The following is a 24,380-nucleotide window of genomic DNA, read 5'->3' as shown; positions in this document are numbered from 1 at the left end:
TGCCAAGTGATAGAACTCAGTGCTGGCAGCACAGAGCACGTCAACATCGTAGGTCTGATACGACCCACGGGAACACAGAACAGCACCTGTGCAGAATTCCTGCCTAAAACGTTTGACCTGAATCAGATCCTGTCCAGACTGTGGGGCAGTCTACATGATAACAACCCCAGATTCTTCAAAAACGTGCAAGTCATCAAGGATAACGGTGGAGGAACCGTTCTGGAAACTACAGAGACCAACGAGACACGACAAACTGAATGCAACACAAGACCTCTGTTTGGTGCCTGTGTTTAAAGAAAAGCCACAAAGGTCACCTGGAGACCACTGGGACCGCGTCTGAGACGGCATCCCTGGAACAGTGTACAGTGTCTGGGCTGTGCCAGCAGGACATGGTTGCACAGGAGGAGGTCCCCGTTGTACAAATGCACGTGCTGAGAGCATCAAGAGGCCAGTGGCACGATGCGTGCACACAGTTAAATGGTTAGTGCAGCAATGTCTGCACAACGATGGAGTGAAGGCACAGGGCACTTACACTAGTCTTCCTGCCTTTCTGCTAGTTTTAAACCTCTCAAAATAAAGAAAAGGGGGGCAGGGCTTCCCGGGTGGCGCAGTGGCTGAGAGTCCGCCTGCCGATGCAGGGGATGCAGGTTCGTGCCCTGGTCCGGGAGGATCCCACGTGCTGTGGAGCGGCTGGGCCCGTGAGCCATGGCCGCTGAGCCTGCGCGTCCGGAGCCTGTGCTCCGCAACGGGAGAGGCCACAACAGTGAGAGGCCCACGTACCGCAAAAAAAAAAAAAAAAAGGGGTGGGGGGGCAGATTATGAGGCTCTTTCTCGCATCCCCTCGCCACTCTGGCTTCACTTTTAAGTAGACAGCGAAGGCTCCACTCACCAACCACAGTTTTCCTGTAAAGGTCTCATGGAACAAGGACTCAAACCAGTGACCTGACAGGCCCCCGTCACTTCAACCGCAGCCACACCAACTTCCCTCAAATGCCCGGCACAGCCAGGCTGGCCTCATTCTGCCACAAGAAGTCCGGAGGAAAGCAGACTTCCCTCTCCGTCTCCTCAGCTGGCCAGGCCCCTTGGCCCTTCGGCAAGCCTGGGGAAAACACACGGCTCCCTCTCCCGGCCAGACCGCTCCTGATGTCACCAAACCGTCATTTAAAGGGCCTGCCAGGTCAGCTTTAAACACGAACAAATTAAATCAGATACTCTCCAAGGGGATGCTGGAATCACTACCTTAAAAGCTCCACAGTCTACAGCCCAAGCGGGCACCACGATCTACCTATTAGTCTTCCTGAAGAGCACGTGCACGCACGTCATTAACCCCAGAGCACGGTGGAAGATACTAATGGTCGGAGGGAGTGAGGCCCTTCCCTTCTCAGCTCAAGGACCAGGCACTTTCTCTAAACTACCAGGGAAAATACCCACTACACACCAAATAAATTGGGTCCAAAATTTGGGACAAATTAGGTCAGAAATGCATATTCTGGCTAGGAAGTTCATTTTTTAAAACATACAAAATGCAGATCTTCACATCTAAACACGGTCTGAAAGGTCTCGAGATTTGTTTTGCTCTGTAATTATTCACTGGGAATCTCTCCGCTCGCTGGTTCCCAGGACTTAAGGGAACTCCTCAGGGACACAAACTGCTTTAGGGCAACGGGGGGAAGGGGCTGCGCCTTCCTGCGAGACCAACGGGGAAATGCCTGTCAGGAAAAGGGGTCCCCTTCCTGAGAGACCAATGGGGATTTTCTTGATTTGTTTTAAAATGAAAATATCAATAGAAAAGTGACAGCTAAAAGATATTCAAAGAAGTCTGTTTTACTAGACTTAAAAAAGGTGGGAAATAGGAAGTAAAAGAGGGGAATGAGGTCAAAAGGCAGGACCCCAAGTGACTAGAATTTCCTACGGCCAGAGAAACAGGCGGTCGCACCAGCTCAGGACTCTCCCCATGTGCAAGCAGAACGCAGCGTCCAACAGCAGCTGCTCTACCTGAGTCGCTTCCCAAAGGCCACTGGGCCGTGACCAGTTTGCAACAGGAGAAAGAGCGTGTAGAGGGACAAGGGCACACGGCAGAGCGGCACGTGGGCTTCTCCAACACACAGCTGCCCGCCCTGCTCCAGGCCCTCCCACGGCCTTCCAGGGTGCGGCCAGAGGACACGGTGGGGACCAAGAACGCAGCCCTGTGCGCCACCTCGGCACGTGGAAACAAATGTCCCCCCCGAGGCTCCCGCCAAGAGCCCACCCAGCTGACACCCCGTCCAGGGCCTGTGAGACCCCGAGCACAGAGCCCAGCCGAGCTCACCGGACCGCCGGCCTCACTGCAGAGCTGAGAGGCAGGAAACGGCAGTGTTTCTGCCACTACATTTGGGGTCATTTGTTAGGCAGCTACAGAAAACCAACACACGACACCAGCTGTCTCACAAATAAGATGCAAAAACTGAGATCAATTTTCCCGCAGAGTAGCTATAAACCCACTGAAACCAAAACTTCTGTAAGAGATCTAGACTCTCAGCTCAGTTCTCCCTTCGGCAGAAACTGAGGCACCTTTCTCATTGCAGTTGATAGGAGACTTAGTGCAACAATGGAAACAATAGTGAATGGGATGAAAGTACTCTTATCGATCTTAGAAAAATGTAAGTTTTTTGTTTTTGTTTTAAACAAGTCAGGAGATGCATTTGCTACCCTGCAGTACTAAAGAAAGCACTTCCGGGATCAATTCTCCCCTCTCAGCTTAGTGAGGTGGGCGGCGGGCTCCTAGCCTCGGAACCGCACTGGCAGTCGGATATCACTCCCTGGGATACACAAGAGCTGCTCCAGATACTCTTCCAAATGACTCAGAGTAACCGACACATGACTCCACAGGATCCGAAGCTGCCTTCAGGCTCAATTCAGGTCACAAGGTGAAGCTAACAGACCCGCTGGCATGCCTCGATGCTGCAGCTACTGCTCAGCTAAGCACGACCTCATTTTAAAGCACCATCTGTGGCACAGGCTGGGCATTAGCCAGGTAGCCTCCTTCTTAAATGAGCACCTTGCGTGAAGGAGCTCCAAGAGGGAGCTCTGACAAAACGAGCAGCTGTGGAAAGATGCAACAACTAGAATTTTAGTAATAAATGCCCCTCGAAAGCGACAAGCTAACCATTATCAACACAATAAACTGAGGTAAAGATGTCGCGGTGTCTCATCTTCTGCCTCTCAGATGATCACACAGACCGATTCCAAGGTCTACAGATTATCCTTTTCAAAGTCGCATTTTACAGAAGAAGAAACTGAGTCCCGAAGGGGCTACGGGTCCTTATCTGCCCCGAACGTTTCCAGACATCTTCTGGGGATCTGCCCTCATACAAACCCAATTCATGGACATCCAAATTGAGGTCTGACCCAAGAGCGGAGACCAGCAGGGTGTCTACCTTCAAAGCCCTACAGAGTGTCCTGAACGCACCTGTCCTGTACGCTGGCGCCTCCTCGGCAGCTGGCCACGGCTGAGACCATCCTTCCTGCAAGGGACAGTCCATTCCCATGAAGCGCGTCTGAACGACACATCAGAACCCTGCAACATGAGCTAAAAGGGTGGAGGCACAATCGTTCACATGGATAAAGTGAACGTTAACGGACTAAACCTTACTGCTGTCCCGTCCATCTTGTTCATCCTTGGTCTCACGCATTCAACACAGATCTGACCTGAGTGCCTATGCATGCCAGCACTGGGACCCACGTGTATTCACAGTGCCCTCGAGGTTCCCAGGCCAGTGGGCTGGATGAGGAGGGAGAAGCTTCACTGAAGACTGCAACCCTGGCTTTGCAGGACGCGGACACGTACCCAGCCCAACACCCAACCTGTAGCCGAGCCCCTTCCTGGAGGCTCCGAAGAGTCAGACACAAAGTGAAGAGACATGATTCCAATTCCTCCAGGAGAGCCGTCCTCCCCTTTCACCCCACAGTTCTCCTGCCTCCCACCCTCCACCACCCAACAGTGGTCAACAGTCCTCAAAAGGACCCTTTGGAAAAGCAGCCCCAGGTCCGTGTGCTGCTTCCTGTCATTACTACTGACAGGCGGGAGGGATGGCGGCTGCCTTGGAAGCTGCACTGAATCTCAGTGCACGAGAGACGAGGAGGTGCCCTCGCGGCGGGGACGGACGCGGGCCGAGCTGCCGCGTCCCATCTCAGCCTCGCTCCTCCGTCTCCTCCAGCCCGGGGCAGGGACACAGCTCACTGGGCTCACCCAGCCTGCCTGGGACCAGCCTGGGGCTTTAGCCTCGTCGATACGACAAGTGACAGGAGCTTAAAATATCCGAGCCACCTCCACTTTTCCCATTTCACCCTTAATTCCACCTTGCTCTGTTCCTGAACCTCTTCGGGAAGCTTCTTAAGGGGTGTCACTGTTCAGGAGGCCTCTGATGAGCGGGACGGCGGGCTGCTCCACCTTCACTAGCTGTGGACGTAGGCAGGCACCCTACACGCCAGCGCCTTGGTTTCCTAGTCACAGCGCGGGCAGAAGGATCCAACCTGAGAGAGCTGCTTGAAGACTGAGCGAGCTGACCCGCGTCTACGGGGCAGGGCCCAGGATGCAGTGGGCACTCAGGGGCCGCCACTCATTCTCGCCACCTCTCGGGCTCCTCTAAGAGCACCGCCACCAGGGGAGGCCCAGCGCAAACTGAAACTGCAGACCTCGTCAGAGGGGGACAGCAGAGCATTAAACCCAGCACGGGGCTCCGCGTGACGACTCGGTGGCATGCCCACGAGGCCAGCCCTGCCACCAACCAAGCTCCCCTGAGAACCCCCGCTAGGAGTCAGGCTAAGAGGACTGCCCTGCGATCCTCAGTTCACCTAGTCCAGCCCAGGCACAGCGTGCCCGGCAGAACGCAAACGCTGGTTCGCACCCGCTGGGCTGTGACCCGAGACCTCCTCACCACCTCAAGTCTCCACCTCCTCGGCTGCAAAATGGGGAAAGCACCACCTCCTCCGCAGGACATCTGGGAGGGTTAGACGATACAGCACATGTGAAACGCCTAGGCACCTACTTGTACCTGACAAATGCTAACCCCATTTAATTCCAAGCTGACTGCCCACCCCCAACCTCTCCAGTGACCTAGACTCGCGCGGTCCAACGTGGGGCCGCCTGCCTTGTGAGCTGCTGAGCGCTTCCAGTGTAGCTGATTCAGAGTGAGAGGTGCTGCGAGTGTGAGAAACACACACCAGATTTTAAAGACTTAATGTGAAAAGACAAAGTAACGTCAATAATATTTTAATGTTAACTACACGTTGAAATAAGAACGTTATAGGTACACTGGGTTAAAGACAATGTATTATTAAAAATAACTTCATGTTTCTTTTCACTTTTTTTTAATGTAGTTTCCAGGAAGTTTTAAAAAAACAAATGTGGCTCACATTGTATTTCTATTGGATGGTGCTGATCTAGACAATGAGACACCCGAAGACCTGAAGGGAAGTCTAGTTCTCCACAGTGGAAAGCAGCCTGGATGCAGAAGGGACTAACCACTCGCCCACAGGACAGCTGGCCAGGCTCCACAATGGAACACAGAGGGTGAATGCAGACACTGTCTGCCAGGAAAAATTAAATAGAATCATAATATCAGAGTAGAGTTTGACATTCTCTGCTTATAAGTACCTACAAGATATTCAGAGAATAGTTATTCATCTCCTAAATGACTTTTTAATTACTTACTGTCTCTCAACTTCTTTAAACGGCAAGTTCTGGCAAAAACATGAATAAACTGACTTCAAGAATTGAGTCGGTCAATATATACTACATCATTACCTAACACTTCCAGCTCACCATGGAGTCAGGAGCACAGGTGACCAGCTAAGATGACAGACTGCTGTGTGACCTCAAACACACCTTCAGTACAAAGTTGTAGCAAACAACTTTACCTGAATCTAGGTCGAAGGTAACACCTGGGTGGGGCATCTCATTCCCAGGGAAAGGACTATATACCTTTGTCTTTGTTTCAATTAATCCTGAAGCCTACATCAACAAGTTTCAAGTTTTCACATGAGCATCGCTTAGTTATTCCAATAGTATTTTTAAATATTCTTTTGGAGAAAATCTCAATCATAACCTTGTTAAAAACCTAGAAGAGAATTGAGCATGAGGACAAAGAAGTTTAACAAAAGAATCTGTCTGTCGGAAATACACAAAGACGATGAACGTTTTAGAAAGATGAGTTCTTTCCCTAACTCATCAGCCCATCAGCCTAACTGATTACAACACTGGAGAGCCTGCCTAATACCTTTCCCTTCTCTCCCGACTTTAAAGACAGAAAATAAAAACTTCATCACTCACACACACAGAGGGAAATCGGCACCTCTGCACACAGTCTCAAGCCGTGCTTCCAGCCAGAGTTCCCCCTTTATAGAGCGACCCCGGAACAGCCAGAGGTTACTTGTCAGAAAGCTGGAAGGAGCTCTGCCAACGTCTACAGTTTTCAACTTTGATTTCCTAGTCTAGCAGCTTTCCTTTCACATCCTCCTTTGCGAGTCCAATGGAGGAAACCTCGACTGCGTCATATCTGCGGGCACTGCAGACGATACAAGAAAGAAAAGCCAAAATGTTTACCCCAAGGGGCTTCCATTTTCCCGAGGGCAAGAGAAGCAACTGATACAGGCAGTCACAGGACTGACTGCAAAGGCGTGCTCTCACGCACTGCTACAGGCAAGGCAGAAGGATAAAAATGTCTCTGGAGACAATTGGGCAATAGTGCTTTAAATGTTTAAAAGCCCTACCTTTGACCTATGCACTGCCCTACCAGGGAATTTCTCCTTCAGAGATAATCAAAGATGCAGGATTCTGTACAGAAATGGCCATCACACAGATCACTGTCTACCACAATGAAAACTTAGAAACAACCTCTACATCCAAAAGTGGGGATTAGCACCACGAACTACGGAGAAGCCATTAAAGATAACTAGACAGATATTGAACACAAGAAAACAGCCACTACGTTAAGTTAAAGCACATTATAAAACATTTATACTATGATGTCATGGATATTTTAAAAGCATATTTACGTATGTGCAAAGCAGGGGAAAGACTGAAAAATATACACTAATTTTCATATTGGTTAGCTCTAGATGGCATCATTATATAATTATTTTCTTCTTACATTTCTCCATTTCCTGAAGTCTGTATAACTGAATATGGATTATGGGGTAAAGTTTTTCAAAAATACATACCAACGTCGTTCAAACTACAAGAAAACGACAACAGTAACAGCCACTGTCTATTTAGCACCGGAAACACGTGAAGCACTGTTCTAAGTGCTATATGCTAATTCACTTAATCCTACAACAAATACGAAGGGCCTGCATCATGGTGATGCCCCTTATCCAGGTGGTAGAGCTGGCAAGAGGCAGAGTGGGACAGAAACCCAGCGGGCTTCAGGCCAATGTGCTTACCGGACCTGTGAAGCAGAAAGCTGATATTCATGGGCAACCACCAGGAGGTGAGCAAGGCCCTGCAAGTACACAGGACGCTTTTATTGAAGGCCCAAATCGCAGTGGGAGAGCACGCCCAGCTGACTGTTCAGCGCCCGCCCCAGCACGACCTGCTCGCAGCTGCTCAGCACCATGTGCACAATTCCCGGGAAGTGAGACAAACTGGGTTTTCGGTGAAAAATTACTCTGAGAAGTGGCCAACTGCCACTGATGGTGATACAGGTGGAGAGGCCTAAGAAAGTAATGACTCAGCGAACAGATATAACGTTGTTAAAAACAGGTAAAAAATAAGACGGCATCCAAGCCAGCAAAGACTCACATCTGTGATGTGAACAAGTCCACATTCACCCTGCAAGACAAACACCAAAGTGCCACCAAAACAGTCTCATAAAGCGAAGGTCAGAGCGTTTCCTCCTCGACAGTCTCACGGTCAAGGGAACAGTTTTCTTTCACAGTTTTAAGCACTAATAAACGACTACAGCATTATTTCCCTTACATAGATCTGCCTGTTCCAGCTTACCTGTGGTCATTACAGACATACATTAGTTTGCAACTGCTGACGATTTACCTAACCACACAGATTAGTATAAAGTGAGTAATGCTGCATCCCAAACCGGACACCACCTGCTTCTCCAGGAAGGGTCCAAGAAGCAGGGCTGCCTGCAGCAGTGGAAAAGCCCCTCACTCAGGGCCAAACACCAGCTCCGTGCCCCAGCTCCGCACCCCCAGTCCCCTCAGCGGGTTGCACAGCCCCGGCTGGCCTTTCTGCTTACTGCCAGCATGGAGACTCTCACATCCACCCCCACTCCCCAGGACCTGCTGAACCTCTGGAGATGGGTCCACACATCAGTATTGCTTAAAAAGCCCAACAGCAGCCCCGTGGCTAACATTCACGCAGTTAATAGTGAGAACTGACGAGTTAGGCTGCGTCTCCTTCCTGTAAAACAAGGACTGTAATAACTCAAAAGACGAAGGAGCAAACTAAGACAACACGTGGAAGTCCTTTAGAAAGTGTTACAAATAACCAAAAACAGCATGCTATTGAGAACTGAAATCAGGGGTCAGATGGAAACTCTGGAAAACTACACAAAGACAGGACCTGGTCAGCGTGAGCAACCTTCTCTCTCACACACAACGTTGCCTGCACGTCCAGGACAAGTTCTGTCCTTGCTACACATGCTAGGCAAACGAGGGTTTCCAAACACAATATTCCCAAGCTGGAGACAATCACGGTGCCTGGCTCCTTGTATCAGTAAACGTAACTTTCTAGAAAAGTTCCAACTTTATTTATCAAGACATAATAGTTCTAAACAGGGTCATCTTACATCCTTATTACACCATTAGGAACATGAGAAAAAACCTAAATTCTTATCAAATTCCATACTATTTAAGGAAACAAAAAAGTCAAACAAGATGCTTGCTAGGAAGCAAACATTATATGAAAGATGAAAAGATCATCCAAGATATATGTGCTGTTTTCCTAAACATAGTTTTCCAATTTTTAAGTTTTTTTAAATTTTCCAAATTTAAAAATGTTTTCCAACTTAAAACTTAAATTGCTTCTCAAAGTTTAACAATAAATGCAAATCGTACAATACTCCTTTAAAATTAAAACTCCTTTCATAATCAGAACTCATTAGGGGAATAATACTTGATTTTCCACAGCGAGTTAAGGTGTGTATGTGTTAAAATAACTGATAAAGTAATTATGACGTTCAGTTCCTCTCTTCCTTTAAGAAATCTGAAGACAGTTTTTTTTTAAATAAATTTATTTATTTATTTCCGGCTGCATTGGGTCTTTGTTGCTGTGCGCGGGCTTTATCTAGTTGCGGCAAGTGGGGGCTACTCTTCCAGTGCATGGGTTTCTCATTGCCGTGGCTTCTCTTGTTGCGGAGCACAGACTCTAGAGCACAGGCTCAGTAGTTGTGGCGCACAGGCTTAGCTGCTCCGTGGCATGTGGGGTCTTCCCGGACCAGGGCTTGAACCCGTGTCCCCTGCCCCTTAAGACAGTTTATAATGGTGGTAGACAAGAAAATACATATACCAAAGACAGGCAGTCTGTTACAAACACAATGCAGTCTAAACTAACCCCTGGAAAAACCTACCTTGACACTTATATAGAACAAAAGCTAATCTAGAATTCAAGCTATCAATCTTGAGTTTCATGTTTGTAATTTCAAAAGCTTTCCTGTCAGTCTCGTCTTCCAGCATTTTGTGAAAATGAAGTGTGTAGAGCTACAAAGTGTTTCAAAAGAGCCAAGTCCTTCCCTCCTCACTCCCTTTCCATGTATTTTTCTTTAAAAACACTGGGAAGCCGCCCGCCACACTGCGTTCCATGTGTGAGGCTGTCTTTCAGTGAACAAGCCTGTCCTTTCACATCACAGATTACAACAAGTCTGGAAGTCCAAGTTGAGTCCATACCGTACAGAGCTCCTTTTTCAGAGTGACTAACAAATGTATGAGCCGTCTGATGTGCTTTTTTAAATTGTTACCTCTTCTGTAATTGAAAGTTTTAAAGTTTAACTTATAACTGAGCTTGAAACAATGTTAACTAAACTTGCCTCTATTGTAAATTTACTGGAAGAGATATTTAAATACCACAAAATAAGTCATACTTGACTTCTTTATATAAAAGGAAACCTTTCCTACCAACTACAACTGCCAGGTCATCAGGCAATCACAAGTATTAACTAAAGGCCTACTATACGCCAAGCACTGCTCTAGATACTTAGGATGTGTTAGTGAACAAAGTCTCTTCTAGAACATCTTTAAATAAACTCAATTTAACAAAAATAGTAGCTATATAAAATTTCAACAGCAACCTTTGGAAAACTAAGGATGAGGTGTTTTGGTTTTTTTTACGTTCAACATTCTTTAAAACAATACCTTCTTGCAAAGTGAGTTTCAAATTTAGTCTAATGAGAAACTAAACTCAATAGTTTGAAGGGGATGATAAAATTCCTCAACAAAGGTCAAAAAAAGCAAAAACTGCTACAAGCATTTATTATCACAGCCTAACAGGGAAACTCAATGATAAAACGACAAAGCCCATCCAGCAGAGGAAAAGACCTTTCTGAAACAATGTCTCTCCCACGCCTAAACAGCCACCATCTCCACTTTGGACTCTCCTCTGAGCATTTTCACTTATCTGTACGTGATTTCCTCACAGACATCAAATGCTACCAACTTAGTGTTTCCAATCATATTCATAAAGACAGTAATTTACTCTTATCAAACTTCAACCAAGAGATAAGCGTTCCATATAGCCTTCCTCACAGATTTGATGACTTCTACATTTATTTCCCAAGAAACCTAAGAGACGGTTCTTTTAGGATGCAATGGTTCTGTTGCAGATGCTTTCATATACTGTTACCTAGAAGCCTGGTATCTCAGTACTCAGATAAGGAAACAAAGGCAGAGAGTGGTAAAGCCGCAGGTAGAAAAGGCAAGATTTAAGCCCCCAACTGACTATAACCACATTAGTCTGTAATTTCCAAATAAAAAAGCAGCTACATTTCTGATCTAAAGCCTTATCCCAGGATTAAGAAAAACCACACGTGGTAACATAAGATGAAAAAGAAATTTCCAGGGCTTCCCTGGTGGCGCAGTGGTTGAGAGTCCACCTGCCGATGCAGGGGACACGGGTTCGTGCCCCGGTCCGGGAAGATCCCACAGGCCGCGGAGCGGCTGGGCCCGTGAGCCATGGCCGCTGAGCCTGCGCGTCCGGAGCCTGTGCTCCGCAACGGGAGAGGCCACGACAGTGAGAGGCCCGCGCGTATTGCAAAAAAAATAAAATAAAATAAATTTCCAGAGAGCTGCTACTGAAAGACTGTATTTAGCACAGTGACAAAATTCTAAGCAACATGGAAATGACACCCACGCCCCAAGACATAGATTAACATGTCCCTAACCTAAACATCAATTGTCAGAGTAAGAACCACCTAAAAGAAGTGACACTTGGAGGACTGGGGGCCCATTTTCTTTCTCCCGGCTCCGCCTGATCACCTGCTTAGGGTTCTGACGGCTGACCCAGACCTGGATGCGCATCCCCCGAGAATCCCTAGGGCAGAGTTAAAGCTAAGGCAAGTACCAAGGAGTCAGAAAGCGCCCCTGCCCAACAAACGGCTGTCGAAAACGTGTTGTCACCTGCACCACGAGCTACTGTAACCACCTGTCCCCATCGCAGCGGGCAAAATGTGGGGCTCCTCCCTGCCCTGAGCCCGCAGTCGCCCCTGGGGAACCCGCGAGCCGAGCCCCGGGCGCCGCCGCTGCGGGCCGTTACCACGCCCGCCCGCCTCGCGCCCCAGCGCCCCGCCGGCCCCGCCACTCACCTCCAGGCGCAGGGACGCCCCGCAGCCTCGCAGGAACTCGCGGATGTTGCTCAGGCACTCGCCCTCGCTCCGGGGCTCCGGGTAGACCTGCAACACAGAGAACAGGCGCTGAGCGCCGCGGGCAGGCCGCGAATGCGCCCCGAGGGGAACGCGACGCGGCCCCGGCGGGCGTGCCGGCCGCGCGAGCGACCAGGGCGGGCTGCCGCGGCGGCCCGGAGCTAGCCCGGCCGCCCCCGGCGCCCGCCCGCTCGGCCGCCGCCTCTCCTCACCCTTTTTCCTTCCTCCGGGATGCACCAATCTCAGCCCCTTCCCTCACCAGGAAGTGGAGCGGCGCCGGAAGTGACGTCTTCAGACCGCGCCCCGGCAGGCCCCGCCCACAACCTCTTCCGGTCCCCCGCCGTGAGGGCGCGGCCTCTTCTCTCGGCAGCTGGCGCTGGCCTTCCGACGCGGCCTACCCGGCCCGGCCCACGCGCGGACTTCTCCTCCCCGCACTTGGAGCTCGCCCTCGGATGCGGCCCACCTGGCCCGGCTCACGCGCGGATTCCCCATCCCCGCACCCGGCGCTCGCCCTCCGACGCGGCCTAGCGGGCGCACCCCGCCCCGCCCAGAGGGACCCGGGAAAGCTTGGCCTCCTCCGCTTGAAGCAACCACGAAGGGACTGTTGAGAACCTGTTGTTTTCTGAGTTCTTCCCTGCCCCCGGCTCGGGGAGAGTGGAGCTGGAATTCTAATACGATGACTTAAAACAATTAGCGACGTAAATTATGCCGGCTGGGACTAGAGTGCAGTGTTTTCTTTTACTACATATAGAACGTGTGCTTCATCAATGATTAGCCAAAATAGCTGGTCACTCGTCAGCGAAAAGTCAGCTGGGGAGAGATTGTGGCGAATGCAGCCTCCATCACAGGTGAAGAGCAGCGAGGGCTCCTGCAGACTGTCTGGTGCTTGTTCCGAGGCAGAGCTGTAAAGGCCACAGCCACACGTGTAACCAGTCACTGGGCAAGAAACAAAACCAGGAACGGCACCGGTTACACAGAACCATCAAGGGAGAAGCCTGAGATCTCAGAAGAGCTTTTTGTTGTTGTTCTGAACAGTATGTGAAGACTTTTTACACTAAAGTATCGTACAGAATTCTAGCATTTGGGGACGTTCAAGACATTTTGTCCTTCTGTCCTCTAGGGGGAAATCACGACATTCCATTAGGCCTCTCTCAGGAATACTGCAGTTTCATTTCAAAGTGGTCAGGTCTTCTAAAACTACAGAAGAAAACCAGGGTGTTGAGCAGTGCCAAGAAGGAGGAAATGACACTTTTTTTTCTCTACAGTTTATAAATTCTTAGGAGTGCCAGCATATTTCCCTCCAAATACTTAACAGATTTGTTTTTTTGGGTGGAACTTGAGAGAGAGTGGAACAGCAAAACCAAAGCTGCCTTCTAGTCCATTTTACTCCTCCCTCACACTGTTTTTGCATACAAATACAATCAATCCTCATTCACGGATTCTATATTTGCAAATTTGCCTACTCGATAATATTTATGTGTAACCCCAAAATCTGTATTTGCGGCACTTTCTCATTTATAGACGTGTGCAAAGCAGCAAAATATTTGAATTGCCTTATGCACACGTTCCCAGCTGAATTTGAACAAGGCCGTGCTCTGCCATCTTCTTGTAGCTCATAATGTAAGCAAATGTCCTTTTCACTCCACTGGTGCCACATTTTTCACTTTTTTTTTTTTTTTTTGCTTTTTCTCGGTGATTTCACTGTTTTAAATGGCCCCCAAACGTAGTGCTAAAGCACTGTCTGGCATTCCTAAGCGCAAGAAGGTTGTAATGTGCCTTACAGAGAAAATACGTGTGTTAGATAAGCTTCACTCAGGCCTGAGTTATAGTGCTGTTGGCCGAGAATTCAATGTTAATGAGTCAACAATACGGTACATCCAGAAAAAGGAAGAGGATATTCGCAGATCTGTACGTGAAGCCGCTCCGGAAAGTGCTAAAGTAACCTCTGTAGTGCGTGATGGAGCTATGGAAAAGATGGAAAAGCAACTAAATTTGTGGATTCATGAGATGACAAACAATAAAAAGAGTGTAGTGGACAGCGTTGTTGTGAGGCTGAAAGCCAAAGAAATTTACAGTCATGTTACCCAGGGTCAAGAAAATGTTAAACCCTTCTCAGCTAGTGCAGGCTGGCTTGCACGATTCAAAAGGCGATACCACATGAAAAATGTTAAACTTGCAGGCAAGGTAGGTTCTACAGATCAGGAGGCTGCAGAAGAATTTAAAAAATACCTGCTAAGCATTATACATGAAAAGGGTTATATGGAAGAGCAGGTTTTCAACGCTGATGAAACTGGCTTATTTTACAAGAATGTTGGCAAACGAACCTATGTAATGCAAATGGCCTCCAAAACTCCTGGCTTTAAATCATTCAAAGACTGTGCAACCTTGCTATTATGTGCAAACGCCAAGGGTGACTTTAAGTGCAAACCCCTCATGGTACACAGAGCACAAAACCCACAATCACTTAGAGGGAAAAACTTGAACTGTATGCCAGTCCACTGGAGATGGAACAAAAAAGCATGGATGGCGTCCAAAATATTCTGGGATTGGTTCCACAACTGCTTCATCCCAGAAGCTGAACGTTATCTCCATGGCAAAAACCTTGCTTTCAGGGTTTTATTAATTTTGGATAATGCCCCAGTTCATTGCCGTGAAGAACTCGAAAATGCCCACCCCAACATAGAAGTTCTCTTCATGCCCCCAAACACAGCATCTCTTATCCAACCCCTCAATCAGGGCGTGATAAAAGCTTTCAAGGCACACTACACCAGGGAGCTTTATAGCAAGGCTTTTGAGGCTCTCAACGCCAATGAGGAGACCACCATGATGGACTACTGGAAGTCAGTTACCATACGCAATGTTATTGATTATATCAGCACAGCCTGGGACAGCGTCAAGCAGGCTACTATCAACAATTGTTGGGGAAATGTTTGGCCAGACTGTGTGAAAAATTTTGAAGGTTTTGAAGGTGTTACAGAAAATATAACGAGCAGTGTCAAAAACATAATGCATATTGCACAACAGATAAGTGGAGAAGGTTTCAGTGACATGAAGGAAGGCGATGTGGAGGAAATTTTGGCAGAAGTGGCAGTAGAACCCACCAACAAAGACCTGGACGAGATGGCAAAACAAGGCAATGGAGTTAGTGATGATGAGGATGGTGATAGTCAGCCTGAGACTCCAAGAATCGTCCCTCTCACAGCAGCCAAAATAGCAGAATGGAATTCTGCCTTGGAAAAAATTTTCAATGACATGGAAAAGCGTGACCCTGTGCCCGAACGCAGCCTCACGTTTAAGCGCCTCACCTCCACCGCGTTCATCCCTTATGCCGAAACGCTTAAAGATTTGAGGCAAAAAGCCAAGCGGGTGAGGCTGAAGCAGTTTTTCAAGCCAGATTGGGAGGGCAAGTTGCTGACACCGTCACCAAACTGGGAAAGCCAGACTCCTGAGGCAGAGCTGCCAGGTCTCACAGGCCACCCTCCCTGACATCTTCCTTCCTGACTCTCCCTCCGTTCCTGTACAGCAAGCCGAGGTCACCAGGTTTAACCCCACCGTGCACTGCCCCATCACGTGTCCCATGGCTCCATCAACAGTAAGGTGGTTTCCATAAATTTTAAATGTTTGATCTTCGGTTAATGCTTTTTTTTTGGGGGGGGGGGGCTTGCTTTCTTGCATTATGCTGTAGTATCCAATATACAGTGTGTATTTGTGTGTGTATGTGAGCGGTGAACATGTGTACTGTGTATGTGACTGAATGGAAGAGCTAAATTAGAATAGTCACACTATGGTAGGCTACATTACATAATGCTGTAATTGAGATGGTGTTTTATTATAAAGATATACTGCATGTAATTATTTGTAAAAATATATATATATGTTAAATAAGCTATCTTTAAACAGAAATACATCTAAAAACAAGATTATGTATTGATTGGTTGACCAGATGTTGTGACCAGAGGTTCAAAGGAAACTAACCCTGTATTTCTCCATGAACAGTGGTTCAGTAGTTGCTAATTCAGTGGTCATGGTGCCCTTGTAGAATGTAACTACCACAAATAATGAAATCAACTCTACGTTTAAAATTATTGATCCATAAGGATCTAATTGTTATGATTTCTCTTCTGAATTGAGTCAATACAGCTATTGTGAGTTCACAAATGATGGAAACATATGTTACAGTTCTTGATAAAAATTATTAAATATAAAATGCAAATTTTATTTGGAAATATATATCTTCATGAGATGTATAGGGTTTTTTTTTAATTAGTTCATTAACCCATGGATAATCATCACTTACTGCTGGAAAGAGATACGGACCAGCGCCAATTCTATTCCTATCTTGGGGTTTTTTTAATGCAAAAACTGAGAAACCTTGTTTATAAAAATAAGCACATGGAAATGGAAAGGAGTTTTGTTAGGATGCATCTTTGAAGCCTTCTGAAGCTATGACAGATATAATCTGTCATAAATAAAAACTTAAAATCATCAGCCAACAGCTTGATTGGGGTCTCCTTCAATTTCTGTGAAAGCTAAGAAGTACAACCCTGAGCTGCAACATGCAGTCATCAGAGTCACTCCCCTCCCAGCACCGGCACCCTTTGTGACAGCTGGGAGGCCTTCCACCTGGCAGCGTGCACCTCGGGAAGACAACAAAGGGTGAAGTGGGAGAAGGCCATTGTGAAAGGGGAGGTGGGACAGTCGGACCAGTGTGATGCTCTCCTTGCTCAGAGACGGCTGCTCTGGCTCCTTGGTTTTAGTTGAGCATGGTTGCGAGCTGAGGACCTAGAAATGGAAATGGATTCCCTTAAAACTATCCTGAACTTTACCTAAAGCAACATACCTGTTTGGAGAACTGTAATGTAAAAAAGTCAAAACTTTATAGTAAGTAGTTCCTAACTGTTACACACATACTGACTGCGAACAAGCCACTTGACCCCTCTATGTCTACACCTCTATCTCCAGTTTAAGGCTGACACATTCAGTGTTTGTCAACAGGGCTGTTGGGAGGATCAGATGCATAATAAATTGGTCCGACAATATTGGACCTAGACTCCTGCCAGGTCATGTGATGAGCACTGTGACTGCAAAGAAGAGGGGGGCACAGCCCCTGCCCTCGGTGAGGAAGAACTGCTCACAGTGTGGCAAGTGCAGCCACACAGGTGTATGCTCAGGACCCTGGAGGCACAGACAGGGCAGGCCAGAGGCTTAGCCACCCCAAACAGTGACAACCGAGTTGGGGACGAAAGGGTGAAGAGGCAGATGGGACTGCATTATCAAGGGTGTGACACTTGAAAAGTCCATCATGTTTTCAAGGGTGGTGAATAATCAGGGCAACTGAGATCATGGGTGAAGCTGCAATGGAAAAAAATGCATTGGAGCAATGATGATACAAAAGGAGATATTTAAAAGCTCCCCCTCCCACCATATTTTGCTGAAGAAGCTGTATGAATGGTAAGTGAGCACATGAAAAAGTGTTGAGCGTCATTAGTCATCAGGGAAATGCAAATTAAAAGCACAGATAACACTACCCACCCACCAGAGCAGTGAGATGGAAAAGGCTGACAGTATCAAGCGTTGGCAAGGATGGGAAGCAACTGGAGCTCCCACGCGTGACCGGTGGGAGTGTCAGGTGGTGCGCTTGGGAAACCGGCAGTTCCTTGCAAAGTTAAACATACCTAAGCCCCAGCAAATCCTCCCCTAGGTGTTTACCCAAGAGGGATGAAAACATATGGCCACAAAAAGCCGTGTTCAAGAATGTTTACAGCAGCTTTATTTACAGTCACCAGAGCCTTCAGAACCTGAAGGCGGGCTCCGCTCAGTGCATCTCCAGATGTGTTCAGAGAGGAGCTCTGGCCTCAGATGACCAACAGCTGCCCCATGTGCTTTCCAGAAATCCTCTCCCAAACTCGCCACGATAATAAACTCCAGGCTTTCCCGCCAAAACCTCTAATCAGGCAGAGGCATAGACAGCCCCCAAACCATTGTGATTTTCCTTTGAAATACGGCTTTTGTACTCAATATTTGGCAAGGGGTGTGTCTGACACTCTGAGAATTTGCTACAAACTAAATCACAAGGCAATGTTAAGGCCAGACTTCAGAGACCTCCGCAGCTGCCCAGCTCCCACCTTCTCAACTCCTTTCTACCACCCACTCCACGCCAGGGACAGCCAGCTCTACCCTCAGTCCAAATAAAGTGCCAACTAGAGGAGCTGCCTTCTCTCCAAGTCTGAAGGAGTTTAGAGTTTTAGTTTCCAAAACTGCTTGAGGAAGAAGAATAGGCAGTTCTAGCAAGCAAAGAATTAACATAGGTTCAGTGTTACTGCAACACTTAAGATGGAGAGTACAGAAAACCGCTGCAGCTTGTAACAGCTGGGAAACACTCAGCTGCTCAGGAGCCTAGTTCCCAGAAGTGGTGGCCTGAACTGGTGACTTCCCAGGGTGCCTCCATGTCCTTATCCCTGCCCTCATTTTGTAAATAGTCTCTTTGTTAAACTCGCTTCAACCATTTCTGTTTAGCTGGCCGTCTGTTTCCTGCTGGGACCCTAACCCAGTGAGCTTCCTGGTGGTACGGTTAAAAATAGAAAACAGTGTCACAGCAAAAGATGAGAAACAATTTAGGGAAAGGATTAGGTCAATTACAGTCCTGCCACAGAACAGACCACCAGCCTACCACACAGCATTTAAAAAGAGTCAGCTTTATATACTGATATGTCACAACCTCCTGGTTACAGTAGGTGTGGGACAAGGAACATGGGGAACAGTATGCAGGACATGCTGCCTTAGTGTTTAAAGAAAAAAGCAAGAAGATGTGCCTGGGTGTTCAGGAATGCATGGCCTGGGACTTCCCTCGTGGCGCAGTGGTTAAGAATCCGCCTGCCAATGCAGGGGACACGGGTTCGATTCCTGGTCCAGGAATATCCCACATGCCACGGAGCAACTAAGCCCGTGCGCCACAACTACTGAAGCCCGCATGCCTAGAGCCCATGCTCTGTAACAGGAGAAGCCACCACAATGAGAAGCCCGCACACCACAACGAAGAGTAGCCCCCGCTCGCCGCAACTAGAGAAAGCCCGCGTGCAGCAACAAAGACCCAACGCACCCAAAAATAAAATATAATAAAATAAATCTTAAAAATAATAAAAGAGATGCATGCCCTGTCTCTGGAAGCACATGCCGGATAACAGGGGCTGCCTCCAGGGAGAGGACCCGGGGCTTGGAGGACAGAGGGGGAGAAGGGAAACTTGCTTTGCACTCTGTACTTTTTGGTACCCTTTGAATTTTGTACCACATGAAAGTATTATTAAATAAATACATTTTTAAAAAGAACACTCCATCCTAATGTTCTCACAGGTCAAGGTGCCTCCCCATTAGAAAACAGTCCTCTTTGGAGAGCCCAGCTGTCAGTGTGTTGGGGTCCTCGTGAGGCAGATCTCCACCACGCCATGCCAATATGCAACACTATGCTTAAAATCCTAAATTCACCACCTAATAATTAGCACTGAATGTAATGACCTGGTAGCCATGGCTTTATTCTAACTAGAGTGCAGCTGTCTCCTGATCAGGGACCACACTTGTCCATAGCTCTCCGCTCACTCTGCAGCCAGAGGGTTTCAGGGGAGTAAAGGCAGAGGTCTGCAGAGCCCACTTGGAGGCTACGGGGCTCCTCCTGCAAATCCATGGAAAACAGTGAAGCATCCAGCAGGGAGCTCAAGGACTTGGCAGCTAAACACCAGATAGTAAATGAGCTCCCAAAGTGTGTGGCCTGGGTTACAAGTAGTTTACTGGAAGACACTTAAGACACTTCAATAAAGTACATTTTCCTTTGGCTTCCCTTCTTCATTATATCCCAAAGCCCAGCTCCTGTATGGATGCTATGGTCATCTGGGGAAAAATAAAGATGTCATCCATTAGTGTGGAGCTAGGCAAGCCATAAAGGGTGATCAGAAATAGGAATGCACTGAGTTCAGCCATCCCAGACATGGGGGATGTCAGGGGCAGGCGGACCAGCAAGACCGTGTGGCTTAAATTAGCTCGGCTCCCACAAGCTGCAAAAGCACATTTTAAGTCCTTCAGAGATGGCGGCGACAGTCCCAAATTGATACAGTGCCAAGAGTGGATTTTCTAAAATGTGGGCATAAGCTTCCACCAGACTACCTAGGTTAAATTTCTCCACTGCATTTGTGTTTTGCTCTCCCAGTAATGTTAGATCAAAACAGGTAGGTGTGTAGTAATCGTCAAATGAGAGCAGTCTTGAAAACAGCACATGCCCTGTGGTGGCTGTGATCCAGACACCTGGGACGCAGAGGTGCACGGGCCAGGCCGTCATTAATGTCTTGTGCCTTCCTTAAGCAGACGCCATTTCTTACACCTCGGAAGGATCTTGATAGAGGGAAACAGGAGTACGAATTCCTAAGACAACTCGGAGTGGGCCTTGTAATCAGATTTTTCTTAACTGAAGTTTCACCTGTTCATATGGAATCATCATCCCTTTTTTCCGCTCATTCTCATGCTTTCAGCCCAACGGAAACATGTGTTTTGTAAATCTGAGCCAGTGCTTACTTTCTTCTTAAGCTCAATTTCTGCAGTGTTTCTGGTCCTTTGACATCCATCTCCTCTCCTACTGAGCACATTTCAGTGTCTTTGCCTGTGTCCGTTGGTGGAAAAGCCTGTAGAGAGGCTCGTGGTCTCCGATGGGAGGGTGCCATGTACCTCTGCAGTGTCAGTGCAGCAGGTAGGGGCAAGAATACCCCCAGGAGAGGAGCCCCGCCCCCCAGGAGCATGGGGGCACTGGTGACCGCAGGTCTCACGGGTCTGCTCTTTGCCTCATGGACAACCCAACCCCCTACCTTTGACCGAGACGCCTCAAGGGAGAATGTCAAGTCCTGTCCCCACAGCCACTGCTGGGATTGCACCGATGAAACCTGTGTCCTCAGATGTCTGTGCGGGGCCTGTGTGGCCTGCCACCCCATTGGTTTACCTCGCTGTGCACGCTCCGCCCTTTCCCACGCAGTGAAGCCAGGGGCAGCAGTGGGAACTTCGGAGCAGCGCCCTGCCTTGTGCCTGACCAGCCCTCCCGGTGAAAGAACCCGTCTTTCATTTCTAAACAGCCCAAGAAGCTGCATTTAAGGCAAGTTAACGCCTCTGGGCCAGAAGACGGGACACTGACCACCTTGGAGAAAGTTCTGTTTTCACCCACACGTTAGCATGTGGGAGGCTTGAAGGCGTGCAGAGAGGGCTGGCTGACTTTGGAGAGAGGCTGGGAAGCGAAAGGGAGCCTTCAGCAGAGGAAGGAACGTGAGTGAGGGGAGAGGAAGAAGCGGAGGACGCTCACTGGCAAGTGTGCCTCTCTATAACTGGCAGCGAAGACCCTCCCCAGGGGAGCGGCAGGGGAAGCAGGCGACCACAGCTCGGAGCCTCGTGCTGTAAAAGCCTCTTGCGTGAAAGAAGCCAGTCGAGACGCCATATTGAGTGTGAGTAGTAAAAAGGCGATAAGGAGCTCATTGTCTCCCAAGCTCTTAAGTACCCGCAGAGTACTCGCTGAAATAGGGCCGCAGCTGTAAGATGTGGAGCAGTATGTAGTTCAAAACTACGTTTTCAAACGATCACTTAGAAAAACTGAGCTTCATTAGTTAAAGATAAGGCGGCCAATGCATACTCAGGAATTCTATTTCTTCCATACTACTATAGCTGGAACATCTCCCTGCACATTTATAATTTGCCTGTCACATCACTCCTCTGCTCAAAACCCTCAAAAGCCCCCCATTTCACTCAGAGTAAAAGCCAAAATCCTTTAAGAGAATAAAAGGCAAGACACAGACTGGACGAAAGTACTGCATTTGCAAAACACACATCCAATCACGGACTTTTATCTAAAACATACAAAGAACTACTAAAACTCAACAATAAGAAAACAGCCCAATGGAAAAATGGTCAAAAGACCTGAACAGTCTCCTTACCAAAGAAGATATACAGATGGCAAGGCCACTAAACATATGAAAAGATGCTCCACATCATATGTCATCAGGGAAATGCAAATTAAAAGAACAGTGAGACACTGCTGCACACCCATTAGAATGACACAAACCTGGACTTCCTTGGCAGTCCAGCAGTTAACGCTTCACCTTCCAGTGCAAGGGGTGTGGGTTTAATCCCTGGTTGGGGAGCTAAGAGCCCACATGCCCCGCAGCCAAAAAACCAAAACATAAAACAGAAGCAATATTGTAACAAATTCAATAAAGACTTTAAAAATGGTCCACATCAAAAAAAAAAAAAAGAATGACACAAATCCAACACTGACAGCACCCAATGCTGGCAAGGACGTGGAGCAACAGGAACTCTCATCTGCTGCTGATGGGAATACACACTGGTCCACACCGTGGAAGAGACTTACTTATAAAACTAAACATCCTCTTATCATAAGGTCCAAAAATCTTGCTTCTTGGGTAAACTCGCTTTACCCAAATGAGTTGAAAACGTGTCCACGCAAAAACCTGAATACAAATGTTTATAGCAGCTTTATTCATAATTGCCCAAAGCTGGAAGTAATCAAGATGACCTTAAGTAGGCGAATGAACAAATAGACTGTGGTCGGTTCAGAAGATGGAAGATCATTCAGCAATAAAAGAAGATGAGCCACGAAAAGGCATGGAGGACACTTCATGTTACTAAGTGAAAGAAGCCAATCTGAAAAGGCTACGCACCGTATGATTCCAACAATGTGACATCCCGGAAAAAGTAAAACTATGGCAACAGTAAAAAGATCAATGGTTGCCAGGGACTAGGGGAGAGGGCGGGATGAACAGGCAGAGCACAGAGAATTTTTAGGGCAGTGAAACCATCCTGTGTGACACTGTGATGACGGATACGTGTCATGTCCAAACCCACGGACTGCACAGCACAGAGTGAACCCTAATGTACTTTATGGACTTTACTTAGTAATGTATCGGTACTGCTTCATCAACTGTAACAGGTGTCCCACACTAGCACAAGACGTTAATAATAGGGGAAAGTGGAGAGGGGTGGATGGAAATTCTGTGTACTTTCTTTTAAATTTTCTGGAAACCTAAAACTGCAAATAAAGTCTACTCGTTTATTTTTAAAGTCAAAGTCCTTATGATGGCTGAGCAGGCCCTGCATGGTCTGTTCCCTCGTTCCCTCCTTGACCTCATCATCAGCCAGCTGCTACTCTCCCCCAACTCACAGTGGCCTCTGCTGTTCCCAGAATTTGCCAGGCAGCCTCCTACCTCAGGACCTTTGCACAGCCTAGCCTCTCCACCTAAAATTCCCTTCTCCCCAATATTCACGTCACACCTTGCTCATATACATCAAGTCTTTGTTCAAATGTCACTTCTCTGTAACGCCTACCCTACCTACCAGAAGTAAAACTGCAATGTCACCCTAATTGCTGGCATCCCCCCATTTTTCTCCATAGCCCGATCACTGTCTAACATGCTGTGCAATCTACTTGTGTACTATGTACGCGTCCAGAATACCTCCCTGTGCCGTGAAATATATGCCCCACAGGCAGTCTGTTTGATGAGTGTTACATCTCAACACCTGGCACATACAAGCACTTAGTATATTATTGGTTCAGTGAATTAATGGTTTAATTAAGGACCTTTGCCTATGACACTAATTCAGTACCAGAATCACTTGGTTATAGCCACCTGAAGTGAAGGTGTGATGCTGACAGCACCTAGAACCAAAAAGTAATAATAATTGGTCTCATATGAGAATTGAATATTTGAGACAGGAACTGTGCTGAAAAACACTTGGAAATATAATCACCGTAGACAAAACATTACAGAGACATAAAAGACGCTCTTGGGTTTTACCATAAACCCTAAGCCCTGTCTGTCACGGCTGACGGATGCATCCTGTTACCACCGGCTCCGTCTGAGGCCGGCCGCCCGGCTGCTGCCCAGCCCTCCGAGGACCGCCAGCTCGGCGTCCAGGGCTCCGTTTTCGCTCTGTGGGTATCAGGCGTCGGTCAGCCGGGCGCCGCTGAGAGCCAGCACTCTGGTTTCAGCGCCGACTCCTGTCACTAAGGAAGATCGCTGCCTCGAAGCGGGGCTCCCGGAACCAGCTGGCTGGCTCCCCCAGGCCTCAGCTCCTGTCGGCGGCTGGCACGTTGTACAGCCGCCCACGAGACCTGCGTGGGGACAGGCTTGCCTTATGCCCGGGTCCTAAGTTTCACAAAGGGGCCGGAACAAGCTGATGAGGCCCTCTCGTGATTCTGACATTTCAGAGCTGAGAGACACACGGGGAGAGCGGGACAGGGAAAGCAGTGAGGAAGGGCGCCGCCAGAGCTGCCGCTTGTCCTTGGTCCGCTAGCTCGTCTCCCCGCGGCCTCGGGAGGCAGGCGCAGCGCTCACCGCATCCCCCTCCTTCAGCCTGCTTCCTCTCCGTCCCCAGGTTCTGTCCTCTCCACTCCACTTCCGAGCCCAGCCGGTGAGCTTTACTTCAGTTATTCTGTATTTCAGCTAATTTCCGTATGTTTCTTTTTCATAAGCCCTCTCTCTTTGCTGCGAT

At 48.1% G+C, this 24,380-nt stretch overlaps 1 protein-coding gene across 2 annotated transcripts in view; it reads right to left on the bottom strand.

Moving 5' to 3' along the window:
- ARHGEF7 (Rho guanine nucleotide exchange factor 7) overlaps window positions 1-24,380 on the bottom strand; it is a 125,206-nt gene that overhangs the window by 85,485 nt on the left and 15,341 nt on the right. Inside the window, exons 1-2 of one of the 2 annotated variants that reach the window (XM_082859430.1) lie at window positions 12,062-12,089; window positions 11,793-11,879 (exon numbers count right to left, since the gene is read on the bottom strand). Coding sequence is in view for 1 of the 2 variants with exons in the window: in XM_082859431.1 (XP_082715557.1) it covers window positions 11,793-11,879 (87 nt within the window). In the remaining variant the exon portion in view is untranslated. Of the gene's footprint in view, window positions 1-11,792; window positions 11,880-12,061; window positions 12,090-24,380 lie in introns of those variants that run through there. The other variant, XM_082859431.1, reaches the window with a different exon arrangement.

Source organism: Leucopleurus acutus, assembly GCF_964270905.1.
Source record: "Leucopleurus acutus genome assembly, chromosome: 18".
NCBI lineage: Eukaryota > Metazoa > Chordata > Mammalia > Artiodactyla > Delphinidae > Leucopleurus > Leucopleurus acutus.
The sequence above is the reverse complement of the archived record's forward strand: the minus strand, read 5'-3'. Positions and strand labels throughout refer to the sequence as shown.